The sequence below is a fragment of the Tamandua tetradactyla genome, chromosome 16 (assembly GCF_023851605.1).
Source record: "Tamandua tetradactyla isolate mTamTet1 chromosome 16, mTamTet1.pri, whole genome shotgun sequence".
NCBI lineage: Eukaryota > Metazoa > Chordata > Mammalia > Pilosa > Myrmecophagidae > Tamandua > Tamandua tetradactyla.
The window spans coordinates 25,361,987-25,381,889 of record NC_135342.1 but is presented as its reverse complement, the minus strand read 5'-3'; the positions used below and the strand labels follow the sequence as shown (position 1 = coordinate 25,381,889).

Genomic DNA, 19,903 nt, shown 5'->3' with positions numbered 1-19,903 from the left:
GAGGGGGCGCGGTGAAACAACAAAACGTATTTCCGCTTCCGCAACCTCTTCCGCTTCCGGCCCTTGAGGACGCTGCACGGGTTCTGACTTGGGTTCAATTGCTGGTGTGGGAAACGGCGGTAATCATGGCGATGTTTGAACAGATGAGAGCGAACGTGGGCAAGTTGCTCAAGGGTATCGACAGGTCTGAGCATGGTCGGAGGGAGCGCTTCTGGCCAGGCGGGGGGGAGGAGAGGATTTTCCAGAGACATCGAGGGGTAGTCAGGGTGCCTGGCCGGTTCTGGGGTGGTGTCTCCCCGTCAGTTTAAGTGTCTGTGTATGTGTAAGAATTCATTCTGAAGGAGGATATTTCTAAGGAAATAGCGCTGCGAAGAACCTAGAGGCAAGAGAGAACCTTGTCTATGACTCATCTCCCCCAACTTGATTGCCTTCAGGTCTCCTCGCCTTGTTCCTCAGCCTTCCCTCTCTCAGCACCCCCAGCCTCCTGTCTCTTAGCTCCTCATTCTCAGTGTCTTTCTCAATGCCTCTTAGTCTCGCTCCTCTTTCTACCTCATGTTACTTATTCAACATATGTTCACAGAAATATGTTCTGTCAGTGGAGGGCGATACTAGGGATCCAGCGGTGACCAAGAGAGCCGCTCACCCTGGGTTCATGAAGTTCCTGGTCCAGAGGCGAGCCAGAACCACAGTAGAAAGTGATCGCTGGAAATGGACAGGACTCTGATGGGGAAGCGAAGGCCAGGTTGAGTCTGATGGCTCTGATGCGGGGTAATACAGACAGGAGTGAGGGCTGGAGTGGGAAAGCACAGGCAGAGGTAGAGGATGGGATGGGGAGAACTCAGGGGGCTGTGGGAATCTGAGGTAGAGGAGACATCTGACTCCGCCTGGGTCAGGCGAGGCTTTTTAAGGTGGTGAAGTCAAAGTTAAGACCTGGAAAATGAGTGGAAGTAAAGTAAATGAAGAGGGATAGGGAAAGACTAGAGCCAGATAAGAGTGGGAAGAATGATGTTCCAGGTGGAGGAAACATGTCAAAGACTCTGAGATGAGATGAGCTTAGTGATTTTAGGAGTTGAAAGACTTTTTTTTTTTAATATATGTTGTATGGCTGGGTCACACTTCGTTATTTTTCCATGTGAATATCCCATTATTGCAGCACCCTTTGTTGAATTTTTGTTTGCTTATTTTTTTGATTGTTTATTATGCTTGTTTTTGGAAAGTGCATGGGCCAGGAATCAAACCCGGGTCTCCCACATGTCAGGCGAAAATTACACCATTGAACTATCCTTGCACTCTCAAAAGCCATTCATTTATTACAGTTAGGCTAAAATGTGGAGTGAGAGTCAGAAGTGGTGAAAGATGGAACCAACTACATTGCAAGGGCCCAGATCATGGAGGGAAAACATGGGGACCATAGAATGACTTTATGTAGATGAACCTGGTCGTATCTGTGCTTTAGAAAAATCCCTCTGGCTGTTGTATGGAGAATGGAGTCAGGGTTGAATCTGGGGAAAGGTGTAAGACTAGGTAGGAAAGGATGGAGCTGGAGCAGAGTAAGTGGGATTCTGAGAAGGGAAGGAAAGGGTGGGTAATAGAGATGTTTGGGAGGCCAAACACACAGACTGCAGGGACTGATGGGCTGAGGGGGGGTGGCGATGGGGCATCCAGGGATCCGTTGGGATCTGGAGCATAGCAGAAAGTCTGAGCTAGATTTTACTAGAGGTTATAATGCTAATTCAACATTGGAGTGTGCCAGGTGCTCAGTGCCAGATTTAGAAGGAAGGACTAAAGGGCCCCATAAAGTGGCTTCAGCTCTGTCTCCTTATTACTCACCTATTTTCTTCCTCTTTTAGATACAATCCTGAGAATCTGGCCACTCTGGAGCGCTATGTAGAGACGCAGGCCAAGGAAAATGCTTATGATCTGGAAGCCAACCTAGCTGTCCTGAAGCTGTGAGTATCTGCCCCCACTGCCACTCCTGTGCCAGCAGAACGGTACCACCCCCAAAACAGGGTAGGGCTGAGAGGGTTAACCTGTAAGATATGGCTTTTCTTGGTTTGCAAGACTAGGAAGCTACAGAAGTTGGAGGGGGGTTGGTGGGGTGGGGGGGGTACTTATAAAACATTAATTGCAAAACACATTACAAGATAGTATGTAAAATAAATATACAGTTTAACAAATAAAAGCAAATACCCATGTAATCAATCATATTGCAAAATCAAGTGCTGCCAGTGCCCTCAGAGCCCATGTGCTCTATACCAGCCAAACCCCTACCCCGATTTTGGTAACTACTCACATGGCCTGGTTTTCTGTGATAGTTGACTGCATATGCATGTATCCTGATCAATTTAGCTTAGTTTTCCCTGCTTTGAACTTAACATAAATAGAATTCTGCAGCATGATGTGTCTGCCATCTTCTGCTCAAAACTGGGATTGTGAGAACCATCCTTTTTTTGTGTGTGTGGTGTATGTGACTGCTGTTTGTTAATTATCATTGCTGGATAATACTCCACTGTGTGACTCTGTCCTGCTTATCTGTTCTCTTATTGATGGACATTTCAGTTCTTCCCTCTTGGGAGCTTTCTTGACATACTACCAGCTGTGTAATTGTTTTTTTAATTGATAAATCTTCACACACACATGGTTATTCATGGTATACAATCAGTTGCTTACAATATCATCACGTAGTTGTGTATTCATCACCATGATCATTTTCAGAACATTTGTATCACTCCAGAAAAAGAAATTGGAAAAAAGACCTCCCTCTCATTAACCACCAATATTTCCATCTACTCACTTTATTTTACTCCTTATCTGCCATTAATGCATATTTTTTTTACTCATCTGTTCATACCCTGGATTAAAGAAGCATCAGACACGAGATTTACACAGTCACAGTCACATTGTTAATCTTACATCTTTATACAGTTGCCTTGGAGAATTGAGGCTACTAGAACACAGCTCAACAGTTTCAGTTACTTCCCTCCAGCCACTCCAATATACCATAAACTAAAAAGGGATATCTGTCTAATGCATAAGAATAACCTCCAGGTAATCTCTTGATTCTGTTTGCACTCTCTCAGCCACTGAAACTTTATTGTGTCTCATTGCTCTCTTCCCCCTTTTGATCAAGGAGACTTTCTTAATCCCATGATGCTGGGTCCCAGCAAATTCCAAGAGTTCTGTCTCAGTTGCCAGGGAGATTTACACCCCTGGGAGTCCCATGTAGAGGGGGTGAACAGTGAACTCACCTGCTGACTTGCCTTAGAAAGAGAGGCCACATCTGAGCAACAAAAGAGGTTCTCTGGGGATAAATCTTGGCATAATTTTAAGTAGGCTTACCCTATCCTTTGCAGGAATAAGTTTCGTAGGGCAAACCCCAAGATCGAGCACAACAGCCTGTTGATTTGCTTGTCCCTGCTGCTTGTGAGAATATCAGGAATTCTCCAAATGGGGAAGTTGAATATTTTGTCCTTTCTCCCCAATTCCCAAGGGGACTTTGCAAATACCTCTTTATTCACTGCCCATATTAGTCTGGAATATATCGGGGCATCCCACTAGCCTGGATCAACCAACACGATCTCATGCCCTATTCAATATTCACATACTTACGGTGTTCCACTAAACTGACCGTACAAGTTAAATTATGTAATGTGCTACCCAAAATATAAATTTTGCACCAACTAAACATCTCTCCCTTTGGTCCTACACAGAAGTTGAAGTTTTAAAATATGGACGATATCATCCTTTACCCTGTATGTATTCTAATCTACTCCATTCCTATGCATATCAGTTTCATGCATATTTGTATTCGAAATCTGATCCCTTTTTCAGCTTTTTGAACAGGTCCTGTATGGGGTAGTGCTGATTTTCATAGCTTCAGAGCTCTAACTCTTAAGTCTCAGGTGTCACATAAATACCCAAAGTTTCTGGAAACAACCAGGTTATATATAAATAGCTCATTATCTCAGAATTTAGAGTAGCAGTTACAACTCCTAAATATATGTGACTGCTGTAAGAGCTTGCAGTCTAGGACCTTTTACAATAGGCCCTGATAACCCATGCTCTTGACTTCAGTTCACCGAGTTTTTTATATTATAATTAGTTCATACGAGTGAGGCATGATAATATTTGCCTTTTTGTTTCTGACATTTCATTCAACATATAGTCCTTAAGGTTCATTCACCTATTTGCATGCCTCACAACTTCATTCATTCCTTGTGGCCACTCAGTAGTCTATTTTATGTACACATCACAGTTCCCTCTTCCATTCCTCAGTTGTTGTACCATTAGGCCACCTCCGTCCATTGTGAATTGTGAACACTGCCGCCATAAACACCAGTGTGCAAATGTCCATTTGTGTCCCCACACTCGGTTCCTCCAGGTACATAATGAACAATGGAGTTGCAGGAGTATATGGCAGGAACCTGTGGAACCGTCACACTGCCCTCCAATGGGCTGCACCTCTCACTTTCCCTACTGACATGGAGTAGGTGCATCTCTTACTCCGTATTTTCTCTAGCACTTGTTTTCTCTCTGTTCATTTTTTTAAAAACATCTTGGTCTCCTGCATAGCAGGTGAGAATTCTACCACTGAACTACACTTGCACCCTGCTCTCTGTTCATTTTTGAACAGTTTCATTTGCACATCATACAGTCTGACCTAAGTAAATAGACATGCCTTCACCACCGTAATCTATATGAAGACGTTTTCTTTTTTTCCACAAAGAATCAGTACCCACCAACCCCGCAGTCCCCGCCTGTTAGCATTTAGTTTTGGCATAATGCCTTTGTTACATTCAGTGGAAGCATATTACAATCTTACTGTGAGTATAGACCGTAGCTTGCATTGATTGTACTTTTTCCTGTATACCATCCATTTTCAACACCTTACACTGTTGATATTCATTTTTTCTCCCTCATGCAAAAACATTTTTTATTTGTACATTTAAATACCGTCATTGTCAACCCTAGGCATTCCTAAGTTATGCCATCCCAGTCTTTATCCTCTCTTTACTTATGGTTTCATATGTGCCCCTAGCCCATCACCCTCAAGCATATTGACATTCAGCTTCATTCAGTGTATTTACATTATTGTGCTACAATTGGGTAGTATTGTGCTATTCATTTCTGAAGTTTACATTCAGTCCTGTTGCACAATCTGTATTCCTTCAGCACCGAATGCCCAGTCTCTACCCTTCATCTCCTGATAACCTTTGTTCTTAACTTCATCTCTCAGAGTTCACTCATTAATGTTAGTGAGTGTTATTAGTGAGACCATAAAGTATTTGTCCTTTTGTTCCTGGCTAATTTCACACAGCATAATGCCCTCAAGGTTCATCCATTTGTTACATACTTCTTGACTTTATTCTGACTTAAAGATGCATAATATTCCGTTGTATGTATATACCACGGCTTGTTATAGCCACTTGTCCATTGATGGACATTTGGGCCATTTACATCTCTTGGGAATCGTAAATCATACTGCTATAAACATCAGTGTGCAGATGTCTATTTGTGTCTTTGCCTTTGGTTCTTCTGGATATATACCTAGTAATGGAATTGCTGGATTATATGGCAGTTGTATATTTAGCTGCCTGAGGAACCACCAAATTGCCTTCCAAAGTGGTTGTACCATTTTACATTCCCACCAGCAGTGGGTTAGTGTGCCTCTTTCTCTACACCTTCTCCGGCACCGTCATTATCTGTCCAGCTGTATAATTTTTGCAGATTACAAAGACTCTGTTATCTCATCTGTAAAATGGGTATGATCATGCTTGAATTTGTAGAGTTGTTTAAACTATCTTTGATAACCACTGCTAGCTATTGTGTATGGGCTTTATGTGTGTTAATATATTCGCATTGCTATATTGTCTCTTTGAGTTAGTATGATTATTATTGTCCTCATTTGCAAGGAGGAAACTGAGGCACAGAGGTTTTAAAGTAAGTTGTTCAGGGTCACCCATCAGGGAAGTTTAAACTCAGAATCCAGAACTTTATCTACTGTAAACACCTTTTTATATTTTCCTTTAAAATGTGAATCACTCAACAGTATCTGCCTCTTTGAATGGTTGTAAGGGTTAACCAACACCAACCATACAGCAGGAAAATGAGACTCAGGAAAATTAAGGTCACACAGCCAGAAAGTATGGGAATGGAACCCAGGCATGTCCACCTTTCAAGCCCTGGGCCTGTATGTGGCCAAAGTAGTGGACAGCTTCCCTGGCACCTGGTAAGGCTTGGGGATCTGAACGTGCTATGGTTACCCTGTTTCTTGTTTCCTTGCCCAGTTACCAGTTCAACCCAGCCTTCTTTCAGACCACAGTCACTGCCCAGATCCTGCTGAAGGCTCTCACCAACCTGCCTCACACTGACTTCACCCTGTGCAAATGCATGATCGACCAGGCCCATGTATCCTTCCGGCTCCTGCGTTGGGGGGAGGGTGTGGGAGCAGGGTAGATAAGTTCACTGGGAAGTGGTCTGTGAGTCCTGCACCTACACACTGAATACCCGCTGTGGGCCCAGCCCTGTGAGAGCAACCCTCGAGAACTGGGGAGATTGTGGCAGGTCTATGTCCAGCCCTTGCAGAGCTCACAGTCCACTGAGGGTGACAGGAGGTCCACAGTGGTCAGGAATGGGGTTAGGGAGCCAGAGGAGATACCTGACCCTGCCTGCAAGATGGGGAAAGCTTCCTGGTATAAGGAATATGTGAAAGAAGAGGAGTTAGGTGAAGATTTAGGAAAGGGATATCCAGGCAGAGGGAACTGCAAATAAGGAACTGGTGGAAAAGAACAACTTAATGCCATCTTTTGGATCAGTAGAAGAAGGTAAGCATAGCAGTGACTTTTTTTGAATGTGGTCACACTCAAAAAGCATACTGGAAGCCGCTGTAGGCTTTAAAGCTACAGTGATCTGGGTCAATTTATGCTTTAGGAAGATTCCTCTTAGGGAAGAATCAACTGAGGAGGAGACCACCAAATGAGGCAGGAGAGGATAGGGGCTAAGAGGGCTAGAAGGGGACATGATTGAGGATAGGAATTTATGTCCCTAGTATGCAAAGCTATGTCTTCTGGCATAAAATCAGCCTTCAGTGGATCTACGTTTTTGTTGCTGATTCAACACCTGGCTAGGTGAGCCTCCAGCTTTGATTTAATCATTTGGTAAACTTGGCAGAGTCCTGCAGTCTCTGCCCAATGATTGACCCTGTGCTGTGTGGGGCAAGTGGGTCCTTGTGTTCATGGAGCTCCCAGTCTACCAGAGTCTCATAGTTACTTGCTTGTTGGTGGGTTGAGCTAAAAATGGTAGGTTACTCCACTCTGCATGGAATTGGGTGTCTCTTGAGTTCTTGCCTGTGAGAGCTTGTCCACTTTCCCAATGGGTCTGTTCTGGTGGCTTTTGAAAAAATAGGCTGATGGTACAGTTTAAAATAATAGGATTATACAGTGGGAAAAGTAAGTCTTCCCTTTCCTGTCCCACAGGTACCTCATTCCAATCCCAGGAGGCAACACTGCAATTCTCAAATATCTTTCCATAGATATTCTATTGACATAAATATGGACGTGTGTGTTATATTCAGATGGTAGGGCAGTATGCACATTGTTTTTCCTCTTGCTTCTCCAGATCACACTGTATCTTGTCAGGTCCTCCTGTCAGTTGGAAAAGTAAAGTTGTGAGAGTTCATTTGGTCCCAGTGTATGGTTGTCATGGTCAAGTTCATGTGTCAACTTGGCCAGGTGGTGGTACCATTTGTCTGGTTGGGCAAGTGCTGGCCTGTCTATTTCTATGAAGACATTTCATAGAATTAGATCACTATCACATCAGCTGCCTCCAGAGCTGATTGCATTTGTAATCAGCCAAGAGGAGTGTCTTCTGCAATGAATGATGCTTAATCTAATCACTGAAAGGTTTTTAAGGAAGATTCAGAAGAGACAGTTCTTCCTGCTTTGGCCGGCAAGCCTTTCCTGTGGAGTTCATCCAGATCCTTCATTGGAGTCATCAGCTTCACAGCTTACCCTATGGATTTTGGACTCTACGTTCCCATGGTTATGTGAGACACTTTTATAAATTTTATATCTAAGGATATTTCCTGCTGATTCTGTTTCTCTAGAGAATCCTATCTAATACAGCTTGGTACTGGGAGTGGGGTGGTTCTTAAGAAACAGAATCTTAAAAATGGGTTTTATGGTTGATTTTCTATTCTGACTGAACTCAAAGGCACTAAGGACTCTAATTCCCGTAATCAGAATGATATGCCAATCCATGGAGTGTGTTGGTAAAAGAAATAGTCAAATACTACCATTGGATTCTTCTAATGCTTTGCTTCTACAAAGCCAGGCTCTGGGGGATAATGTTTTTGACACGTTTATAGAGTTTTATGGAAATAGGAGGTATAGAGATTTTGGCTGGTTGTTGTTAGATACACTGGATACATTAATGAGTGAAAGGGATGGGCTTAAGGCTTCAAACGAGAAGTTTAAGCGCCATCTGACAGATGTAGACGTTTCTATGAGAATGCATATGTGGAATGGACATACTGGGCAACTGACAGAATACCCACACTGGCTCTCTAACTAGTGGGCTGAAGGCTGTTTTGGTGGGAAAGGCCAAGTGGAAGCCATTAGAACTGCCACTACCTAGCAAAATAGTAAATCAGAAGCAATACTGAATTCCTGGAGGGATTGCAGAGATTACTGCCACTCTTAAGGACTTGAAGGATGAAGGGGTGGTGATTCCCACCACATCCCCATTCAAGTCTCCTATTTGGCCTGTGCAGAAAACAGTTGGGTCTTGGAGGATGACTGTGGATTATCATAAGTTCAACCAGGTGGTAACTGCAATTGCAGCTACTGTTCCAGGTGTGGTATTATTGCTTGAGCAAATCGGTACATCCCCTGGTACCTGGTATGCAGCTATTGATCTGGCAAATGCTTTTTTCTCAATAGCTGTTAGTAAGGATGACCAGAGACAGTTTGCTTTCAGATGGCAAGGTCAGCAGTATACTTTCACTGTCCTACCTCCTGGGTCTATAAACTCTCCAGTCCTATGTCAAAATCTTGTCCACAGGAACCTTAATCATTTCTCCCTCCCAAGGACATCACACTGGTCCATTATATTGATCATATCGTGTTGATTGGACCTAATGAGCCAGAAGTAGCAACTACTCTAGACTTACTACTTGGTAAGTCTTGGTAAGGCATTTGCGTGTCAGAGGATGGGAGATAAATCCAACAAAAATACAGGGGCCTTCCACCTCAGTGAAATTTCTAGGTGTCCAGTAATGTCAAGATAGCCCTTCTAAGGTGAAGGATAAGTTGCTGCATCTGGCCCCTCCAATGACCAAAAAAGATGCACAATGCCTAGTTGGTCTCTTTGGATTTTGGTGACAACATATTCCTCATTTGGGTGTGCTATTCCAGCCCATTTATCGAGTGACCAGAAAAGCTGCTAATTTTGAATGGGGACCTGAAGAAGAAGAGGCTCTGCAACAGGTCCATGCTGCTGTACAAGCTGCTCTGCCACTTGGACTATATGATCCAGCAGATCCAGTGGTTCTGGAAGTGTCAGTGGCAAATAGAAATGCTGTCTGAAGCCTTTGGCAGGCCCCTATAGGATTACCACAGCATAGACCCTTAGGATTTTGAAGCAAAGCCTTATCGTCTGCTGCACATAACTACTCTCCTTTTGAGAAACAGTTTTTGGCCTGCTACTGGGCCTTAGTAGAGACTGAACGTTTAACCATGAGTCACCGAGTACCATGAGACCTGAGTTGCCTATCATGAGTTTGGTATTGTCTGACCCACCAAGCCATAAAGTTGGGCATGTACAGCAGCACTCCATCATAAAATGGAAATTTTATATACAAGATAGAGCCAGACCAGGTCCTAAAGGCACAGATAAGTTACATGAGAAAGTTGGCCCAAATGCCCACGGTCTCCACTCCTGCCACATCACCTTCTCTTTCCCAGACCAGAGATATGGCCTCTTGGGGAGTTCCTTACAGTGAATTGACTGAGGAAGATAAAACTTGGGCCTGGTTTACAGATGGTTCAGCATGATATGCAGGTGCCACCCAAAAGTGGACAGCTGCAGCACTCTAACCCCTTTCTGAAGGACAGTGGTGAGGGGAAATCCTCCCAGTGGGCAGAAATTCAAGCATGTACCTGGTTGTTCATTTTGCTTGGAAGAAGAACTGGCCAGAGGTGTATTTATATACTGACTCATGGGCTCTTACTAATGGTTTGGCCGGATGGTCAGAGACTTGGAAAGACCATAATTGGAAAATTGGTGACAGAGAGGTCTGGGGAAGAGGTATGAGGATAGACCTTTCTGTGTGGATAAAAACGTGAAGATATTTGTGTCTCATGTGAATGCGCACCAGAGGGTGGCTTCAGCAGAGAAAAGTTTTAATAATCAAGTGGATAAGATGACCCGTTCTGTGGATACCAGTCAGCCTCTTTCCCCAGCAACTCCTGTTATTGCCCAGTGGGCTCATGAACAAAGTGGTGATAGGGATGGAGGTTATGTGTGGGCTCAGCAACATGGCCTTCCACTCAACAATGCTGACCTGGCTCCTGCCACATGGTGGCAGGTTGATTACATTGGACCATTCCCTTCATGGAAGGGGCAGCAATTTGTTCTAACTGGAATAGACACATACTCTGGATATGGGTTTGCTTTCCCTGCACGCAATGCTTCTGCCAAAACTACCATCTTTGGACTTATAGAATACCTTGTCCATCATCATGGTATTTCATACAGCATTGCTTCTGATCAAGGAACACACTTCACAGCACATGAAGTGAATGGGCACATGATTATGGAATTTTCTGGTCTTACATGTTCCTCATCACCCAGGGAGCTGAATCGATATAACAGTGGAATGGCCTTTTGAAAACTCAATTACCATGCCATCTAGGTGGCAATACTTTGCAGGGCTGGCGTAATGTTCTCCAGGAAGCTGTGTATGCTCTGAATCAACGTCTACTGTGTAATGCTGTTTCTCCCATAGCCAGGATCCATGGGTCCAGGAACTAAGGGGTGGAAGTATTTGGCACCACTTGCTGTTACCCCTAGTGATCCACTAGGAAAATTTTTGCTTCCTGTCCCTGCAACCTTGACTTCTGCTGGCCTACAGGTTTTTGTTCCAAAAGGGGGTGTACTTCTACCCGGAGAAACAACAGTGATTCCACTGAACTGGAATCTAAGACTGCCACCTGGTCACTTTGGGCTACTCAAGCCTTGGATCAGCAAGCCAAGAAGAGGATTGTTACTGGCTGGGGTAATTGAGTATCAGGAGGAAATAGGACTGCAACTACACAATAGAGGTAAAGAAGAGTTTCCCTGGAATGTAGGAGATCCCCTAGGGTGTCTTATAGTACTACCATGCCCTGTGATTAAAGTCAATGGAAAATTGCAAAAACCCAATTGAAGTAGGACTACCAATGGCTCTGAAACTTCAGGAATGAAGGTTTGGGTCACCCCACCAGTCAGAACCATGGCCAGCTGAATTGCTTGATGAGGGTAATGGGAACATGGAATGTATAATGGAAGAAGTTAATGGTAAATATGAACTACGATCATGTGATCAGTTACAAGAACGAGAACTGTAATGCTGTTTTGTTCATGTTATAGTATTTTGAGTTGTAAGATATGAAGCCTAAGAACAAGTATTACCCAAGGACCTTCACCTAATTCTGGGGAGATTTAATGTGTTTCCAGTTGTATGCAGGACAGTTGAGTATTATTAGGGGAGGAAAAAATGTCTTTTATTTTTTCTATTTAGAAATTAAGTATGGTTTAAGGTGATGTGTATAGCTGCCAAGTTGACAAGGGGCGGACTGTCATGGTCTCAGGTTCATGTGTCAACTTGGCTAGGTGGTGGTACCCATTTGGTTGGGCAAGTGCTGGCCTCTCTGTTGCTTTGAGGACATTTCATAGAATTAAATCATAATCATGTGGACTGCATCCACAGCTGATTGCATTTGTAGTCAACCAAGGGGGTACCTTCTGCAATGAGTGGTACTTAATCTCGTCACTGGAAGGGTTTTAAGGAGGATTCAGAAGAGATGTTTCTTCCTGCTTCGGCGGGCGAGCCTTTCCTATGGAGTTTGTCCAGACCCTTCATCAGAGTCGTCAGCTTCACAGCCTGTCCTATGGATTTTGAACTCTATGTTCCCACAGTTACATGAGACACTTTTGTAAATTTTATATCTAAGGATATTTCCTGCTGATTCTGTTTCTCTAGAGAACCCTAGCTGAAATAGTGGTTTTGCAGAGCTTCTTGAGGTTGTTTCCTATCTTTCCCATGACAAATACTGCTACTGTAAACACCGTCTCTCCTGTATACATCTGCAGGAGATGGCTTCATTTTCTGGTTCATTTTTGAGATGAACCTTTGCAAGAAAGGGGCTAGAGAAGCTTGAGGGTGGGGGAGCGATGAATTGGGACCCAGCACCATCTTCCTCAGGCTTCCAGGCTATTTTTCTCTTAACTCTTCTTCCTCCTAGCAAGAAGAGCGACCTATCCGACAGATTCTGTACCTTGGAGACTTGCTGGAGACCTGCCATTTCCAAGCCTTCTGGGTAACTTCCCTTGGGTTCAAGGGCAGAGTCAATGGGTTCAAGGTCAGCTGGGCCTGGGCCATGTCAAGCAAATGATTAGAAATAATAGAGCCTTCACATTTACTGGCCATCTACATTCAGTGGGCCCTGTGTTCAGCACTTTGTGCACATCGTCTCCCCACCTGGTGCTGAAACTCCCACAGGACTCAGGCTGACTCCCCTTCCCTCTGCCCCTTGCATTGGGTACTCTAGAGCATACCGTCTGCTATAAGTAGAAGTCCTCTGGTTCCTCAGCCTCTTCTTTTCCTTTCTTGCTCAGATGACAGCCCAGCCCTCTGCTGATGCTGTACCTTCTCCTGTGGCCTTTCCAAGTGAGGCTGGCGGCCAGATCACCTCTTCCCCTTCCATTCCACTCCTCAAACCCCCCAGTCTTGAGGCTCATGTTGTCAGTGTCAGTCATTTACTTCCCACTTTGTTGGTGTCAGTTTCAGACCCCTAGGTGACAGTCCCTGCCCACTGCCACTCTTTACTACTCCTGTCCTAGTATCTTTGATGTTTGAAAGGCCAGTTAGATGATCCTTCAGCAACTCCACCTCTTTGACCTGTGGTCTCTTGTTCCCTTGATCTTGTCCTCCACCTTACCTCACCCCCCACTCCCATTGGCAGAGCGCTTCTCAGCATGTTGTACTCCAAAATACTAGTGTGTGAGTCCTGCACTTACAGCATCTGATGTAATTGATCTGACTGTGTTGTAGGCTTGGGGTTTTAAAAAATTATTCCAGGTGATTCTGACATCTAGTCAAGGTTGGGAACCGCTGCCCTAGACTTGTCCTCGTCAATAAATTGTACTCTCCTCACCTCATGAATTTAAAACCTCTCCACCTATACACTACTTCCTCCTGCCTTCCCAGCTAATTCCTGTGAGATCTCCATCCTGATGAGCAGCTCCTGTGCTCTGTTCATGCCCCTTGTGTTCTCTTCCTCCTTCATCAGAATCAATCATCGGCTCTTCCCCCTTCCTCTCTGTCACACTTGCCTGGCTGAACAGCTGTGGAATCCTGTCCCCCCTGTCCCTTCTACACTTAAGTATGAAATGATGAATGTAGCTAGGAAGAAAAAACACCATAAGTACATAGAATCCCTTGAGCCGAGAAGACTCAGCTCTTCCTTGCAGTCTTGCTTCCATCCCCAATTTCTTTCCTCTCATCTCTCCAGGACATCTCTTCACACTTTCTCATTTCCTCCCCTTTCTTCTCACAACTGATGATGCAGCTTTTTTCATGGGAAAACAGTAGCCAAAGGAAAACTTGCACTTGTTTTTTCTGTTCAAGAAATAAATTTGAGTACCCACTGTTTACCAGGTACTGTTCTGGCACCTAGGACACAGTAGTGAACAAGACAAAGTCTTTGCCTTCATGAAGTTTATATTCTAGTGCAGAAGACAGACAGTGGACAGATAAGCAAGTAAATATGTAGTATGCCAGATAGTGATAAGAGCTACAGAAAAAATAAAGTGGGAAATGGGAAGAAAGTGTCCAGAAGCATATTGGTCTTTTATCTCAGTGACCAGGGTAGGCCTCTCTGGTGAAGTGACATTTAAGCACAGATCTGAGAATAGTGATGGAGTAAACAATGTAGGTATCTGAGGAAAGAGTATCCCAGGTAGAGGGAATAGCAAGTACAAAAATAGATCCTAAGGTGGAGGAGCCTTCACATGGTCAAAAAACAGTAAGAAGGAAGGATGGGTAGAATGGAGTGGATGATGAAACGAAGTGAAGAAGGAGAGGGCAGTGTGGGGGGCAGAGTCTGTGGGCGTTGAAGGTCAAGGTAAGGACTTTGGCTTTTGCTCTGAGGTGGGAACTACTGGCAGGTTTTTTTTAAAGAATGTATTGTGATAATGTATGTGTGCACGTGTAAATGACATACATTTTCCCGTTTTTTACCATTTTTAAGTATGCCATTCATATTAGTGGTTTTGAACCGATGAATGACCTGATCTGGGTTATATTTTCAAAAGATCCCTCTGGCTGCTATGTTGAGAATAGACTAGAGCGGGCCAAGAACAGAAATAAGGAGACCTATATCAGTAACCCAGGAAGCTAGAGCCATAACCCAGGGAGAGTTAAACCTTAACAAACAAACATACAAACGTCCTTGACATACAAGCATTCTATACATGGTGTATAATCAGTGACTCACAATATGATCACATCATTTTTTTTGAACATTTGCATCACTCCAGCAAAACAAAAAAGAAAAACTCACATATACCATACCTCTAACCCCTCCCTCTCATTGACCACTAGTATTTCAATCTACTCAATGTATTTTAACCATTGTTCCCCCTTGCACATGCTCCTGTCCCCATATTTGACATATTCCCTGTAACCGACCCATGTCCTTTTTTGTTTCAGTGGATGGATTGTCCCTTCTTCCGTCTGAGGCCATCCCTTGACCTGGGCATGAGTCCCTTTCTCTCTTTCCCTTTTAGGTTTCTCACCATTCTCCCAGAGCATCAAACTTGCCTTTGTTGAATTATTCCTTTCACCATGGAAGTATATATAACTCAGTTGTTTCTCTTAGCTTAAAAAAGAAAATCCTCAATTGACTTTCACATTCCTTATCAGCTACTGCCCTCTTTCTTTACTCCTCTTTACTGCCACATTCCTGGTTAGGAGAATCAATTGACCCAGTTTACCCAGGCTTTTTCTGGTTTTAAAACTGAGAGTTTCACATCCCAGGAAACCTTTCAGTCTCAGGCACACCTGAATGGTTGTTCACCTACTCCTGGGACAGATTGTGTGTACTCAGTCTCCCCTTCCCCCCATTTCCTTGCACCCACTCCATTCAGGCTTTTTGTATGTCTGTGGCCCCACCCCTACCCCACCCCCATACAAACTCCACTGAAACTGCTCCTGTCAAGACAATGAGCTCCATGTTGCTAGATCTAGTAGGTAATTCTCAGGCTTCGTCTTACCTTCCCCACCAGCCACCGTTGATACAAGTGATCACCCCCTGTTCCCTCAAATGCTTTCTTCACTTGGCTTCGAGGTCAACTACTCCTGATTTTCCTCCTGCATCACTGACTGGTCCTTCTTGGTGTTTTTGTGGGCTACCACTCCTTTTCCTCACTAATGTCAGAGGGAGCCCTTGCTGAGAAGGTGGTATTTGAGCAGGAACCTGGAAGAGGTGAAGGTGCTAGCCATGAGGGAAAGCGTTCCAGAAGTAAAAACAGCTAGGACAAAAGTCCTGAGGCAAGAATATTCTTGGCATGTTTGAGGTGCAACAAGGAGGCCTGTGTGGCTGAAACAGGGTGAATGAGGAGGCAAATGGGAGGAAGCGAGGGAGGCAGATTATAAAGGGCTTCGTGGGCTATGGTGGGATCTTGCCCTGAGTGAGACAGGAGCAAAAAGGGTTTTGGCTACAGTTAACTAATCTGTACCTGTACCTTTTCTTGGGACCATGGTCCCGCCTGCCATGGTTCAAACCCCAGCTCCCTAACCTGGCACAAATCACTTAGCTGATCTGAGCCTTGGCCTCCTCATTGCTAAAGTGAGCATAACCATAGGAACTGTAACAGCACCAGGCTGTACCTAGGAGGATGCCTGATATGGAGGCGAATGCCCAGGTGTTAGCTGCTGTAATATTAACCTTCCTGCCAATATTGCCATCCCCCTCACAGCAAGCCTTGGATGAAAACATGGACCTGTTGGAAGGTATCACTGGCTTTGAAGACTCTGTCCGAAAATGTAAGCTTTGAGCCAGGGCTTCTAGTGGGAGAGGACTAGCAGTGTCCTGGGGGTTGCAACCTCACCATCTTTGTTCCTGGCTTCTGCAGTTATTTGCCATGTTGTGGGCATCACCTATCAGCACATCGACCGTTGGCTACTGGCCGAGATGCTTGGGGACCTGACAGGTAAGACCCCCTGGGTCCCAGGTACTAATCTGGGAGCTGGAGGGCAGTCACGGTCAGTGAGCTGAGCCAGCTCATCAGTTATCAACAACCCAGCCCAGGTAGGAAATAAGGTGTTCCCTTCCTTGGAGGAGGAGGTCCTATGCCGTCCATCTACTCATTCTATATAAATTGAGGGTCTACTCGGTCAGCAGAGGCCCAGCAGTGAACAAAACAGGTAATGACTTGGCTTTATCCTCATGAAGCTAACAAAAGCAGATAGCAAAAAAGACGCACACATCAAATGGTTAGGTTTGTGCTGTGAAGGGAAGCAAGACTGCTCATAGAGAAAAGCAGGGGATGAGAAGATAGCAGCATTTGAACAGTTAACTTTAGTGGAGTGAGGCAGCAAAGGTGACGGTCCTAAGGCAGCTGTTCACAGGTAACCAGGGGGGGCAGTGTGGCTGGAGCAGAGTGGATGTGAGTAGGAGCTGAGGTCAGAGAGGTGGCCAGTGGAGGAGGAACTCCAGATCACATGGGGTCTTGTGAGGATTGTGTTCTTTACCTTTTAACCTGAGTGAGACAGAGCCATGGAAGGGTTCTAAGCAGGGAGAAACCCGATAAAATTTATGTTTTTAAAAGATCGCTTCACAAAGGAAAATAATTATGTATATTTGTGTTTATGTGTGTTTGCTTGTTTTTGCAAAAAGAAACATAGGGAGAAAACTCAAGAAACTAGTTCCCCTCTGGGAGGGGGCAGGGAGTAGGACTTGGGACTGAGATGTCTCTGAATACCTTCTTAAATAGTTTTGTCTTTTGATTCAGGTAAAAGTTTAGTTTTGTTGTTAATGGAAGCTGACTTTTATTGGAATTTGTGTCTCAGGCATTATATAAAGTACTTCATGTTGATATGTTTTACATATTTAAAAAATGAAATTAAATCAAAAGGGATCAAACAAGTCTTAGAACTGTAAAAGCAGTAGAAAGAGAAGCAAATGGATCTTAATATGTCAGATTGATAATGGGCATACAGAAAATAATTATTTCAAGTAACAACACTACCCTATATGTTCTTACTGCCATGTTTTCTAAAGGCAAAAAAGAGCAGCAGAAAAATTCTCGAGCCTGATGCAGGAGGCTTATTGTTAGTGGTAATGATGGCAGCATGCTTCTGAAACCATTTCCTGGAGTTTGTGAGGAAAAGGAGATAAGTAAATCCTTTACCCTTTATTAAGAACCCAGATTTTTGTCTGGGAGAGAAAAGGTAAATGCAAATGAAAGAGAACAAAAGCCTTGTAATATTGAAGTTGAGAAAACTAAAAGGCATCCCTTGGCTTCTATTTGGAGAAGGAATAATAGAAGCACAGGATCAGCCCCAGAGAGACCAGTCAGGCTGTCCAGGCAAGAGATGCTTCTCCTGGGCCACCCTGTACCAGTCAGGCAAAAAGGGGCCCTGGCCTGGTGGGCTTCCATTCCTTGGTCCTCAGGCCCCTCTGGGTAAAGGGATTTAGGTGACTGAAGCTCCTGCATTGTCCCTTGTTACCTGCAGACAGCCAGCTAAAGGTGTGGATGAGCAAGTATGGCTGGAGTGCTGATGAATCAGGTCAGATCTTCATCTGCAGCCAGGAAGAGAGCATTAAGCCCAAGAACATCGTGGAGAAAATTGACTTTGACAGTGAGTGGCAACCCAAGGTCTGAGACTGTGGAGTAGGGAGTGGGGTGCCCTTTGAGGGAGATCAGGGCTGGGCCCAAAGGACCCAGGTAGATTCGTTCCTGTGGAGGGCTGGGAAATTCCCATCTCCTAGACTTCCTCTTCTGCTATGGGGAACTTCCAGGGCTTAGAGGGTCCTTGTAGGGCATCCCAGAGACTCTGTCATGTTGGTTCTCCTTTATCCTTGGGCTCCTGAGTCCCTAGCTCCAGTACCTGCTGAAACAGAGCAGAGAACTGAAAACTGTGAACTCTGGGTTAGTGTATTTGAATCTTGGCTTCTCTGCTTTGTAGCTGTGACTTTGGGCAAGTGATTTTACCTTTCTGTGCCTCACTTTTCTAATCTAAAAAATGGGGACAACAGCCACAATAAATACACAAGCATTGTATAGTTCTTCACATTTAAGTCATTTGATCCTCACGTCAACCCTGTAAGAGTTGTGCATTACTAAGTAACATACATCCACCTTGTGGAGCTGTGAATGTGAAGCAAGATAATCCATGTATAACATTTAGCAAAGAGCCAGGCACACCGGCTGGATAGATGGTAACTACTGTCATCACCATCATGCACACATGTAACACATTCAACACATTACTTGACTACAAAGAGAACAGATTAGCTGTTCACTTACCATGCACCAATTCACCATTCTGCTCACTGTATGGCACCTTCAAATAAGTGAGATTTGGGGACACATGGGGGTGCTGTTGCTTCCTTAGACACTGGGTCTCCCTCCTCCTGAATGTGATTTCGGTGTTTTAAAGTTATGTATTGGTGCATTGTGGCTTCTCAGTACAAACCAGCTCATTTATACTTAATTGGGGAAACAGGATTGGAGGGTAGTAATCTCTGCATCTGTGGGTTCTGGAACCCCTCCTCTAAATGGGAAGTGCCCCACTGGGTTGGGTTCTTTGGGAGAACTCACTTGAGCAGAGAATTCTGTACTGAGGAGATACAAATCAGCGTTTAGAGTGTCTCATACATAAAACATAAGAAATGTTACTGCATTAGCAGTAATGGTTAGCACTTTCTTAGTGCCAGGCGTTGCTCTAAGCACTGCATTTACTCCTCAAAACAATCCTACAGGGTAGATGCTATTATCATTCCCCTTCAAGGTAAATTAATGCACAGACATGTTAAATAACTTGCCCAAGATCTCCCAACTGGTAAGTGGCAGAGCTGGGGTTTGAACCTAGGCCTCACATTGCTTTTGTGACAGCATTCTGGTCCCAAGAATTGTGTATGTGGTGGTTGGTGGCAGGAAGTTCACCCCCTATTCTTTCCACATTGATGCTTGTCCCAACCTCTTCTCTTCTCTACCCTACAGGTGTATCCAGCATCATGGCTTCTTCCCAGTAACAGTGCAGGCGTTAAATAAAGATTTGTTGAAGGGTTCTTAACCCTGCTATTTCCTTCTCCTTGTTGGCTTCCTGTCTCTCCCCCTGTCCACCAGAGGGAGCCCACAGCAGGTCTCTGCCCTGCTGAAGTCACCTCTGTTCTGGCTGGGGCCCCTGGCAGGGTTTCCACCTCTTCTCTTCCTTCCCTCAACTTCCTCCCCTGCATCAGCCGCAGACCGTCCACCCCCACCCTTTTGATTTTGTCAGGTCCCCAGTGGGCGTGCAGGAAGAAAGCGTGCCCTGTGGGGACAGCAGTGAGTCAGCAAGAAGGAGCTGGAAGTGAATAGGAAATGGTAGCCCAGTCCTAGAGCCCCATGGAGCTGAGGCTCTTCCGCCCTCTTGACT

General features: G+C 44.6%; 1 protein-coding gene across 2 annotated transcripts; it reads left to right on the top strand.

Annotated features, from left to right (window-relative positions):
* The first annotated feature begins 26 nt into the window (after positions 1 to 26).
* Positions 27 to 19,573, top strand: EIF3K (eukaryotic translation initiation factor 3 subunit K). Of its 2 annotated transcripts, none has more exons than XM_077131968.1 (8): positions 27 to 184; positions 1,851 to 1,949; positions 6,288 to 6,408; positions 12,504 to 12,578; positions 16,240 to 16,306; positions 16,396 to 16,473; positions 17,999 to 18,124; positions 19,489 to 19,573. In XM_077131968.1, the coding sequence occupies exons 1-8, from the start codon at positions 126 to 128 to the stop codon at positions 19,518 to 19,520; spliced, it is 657 nt and encodes a 218-aa protein (XP_076988083.1). In that variant the 5' UTR covers positions 27 to 125; the 3' UTR covers positions 19,521 to 19,573. The 2 variants fall into 2 exon arrangements, with proteins under 2 accessions (XP_076988083.1, XP_076988084.1); XM_077131969.1 differs by having other exon boundaries at positions 29 to 159.
* Positions 19,574 to 19,903: the final 330 nt, after the last annotated feature.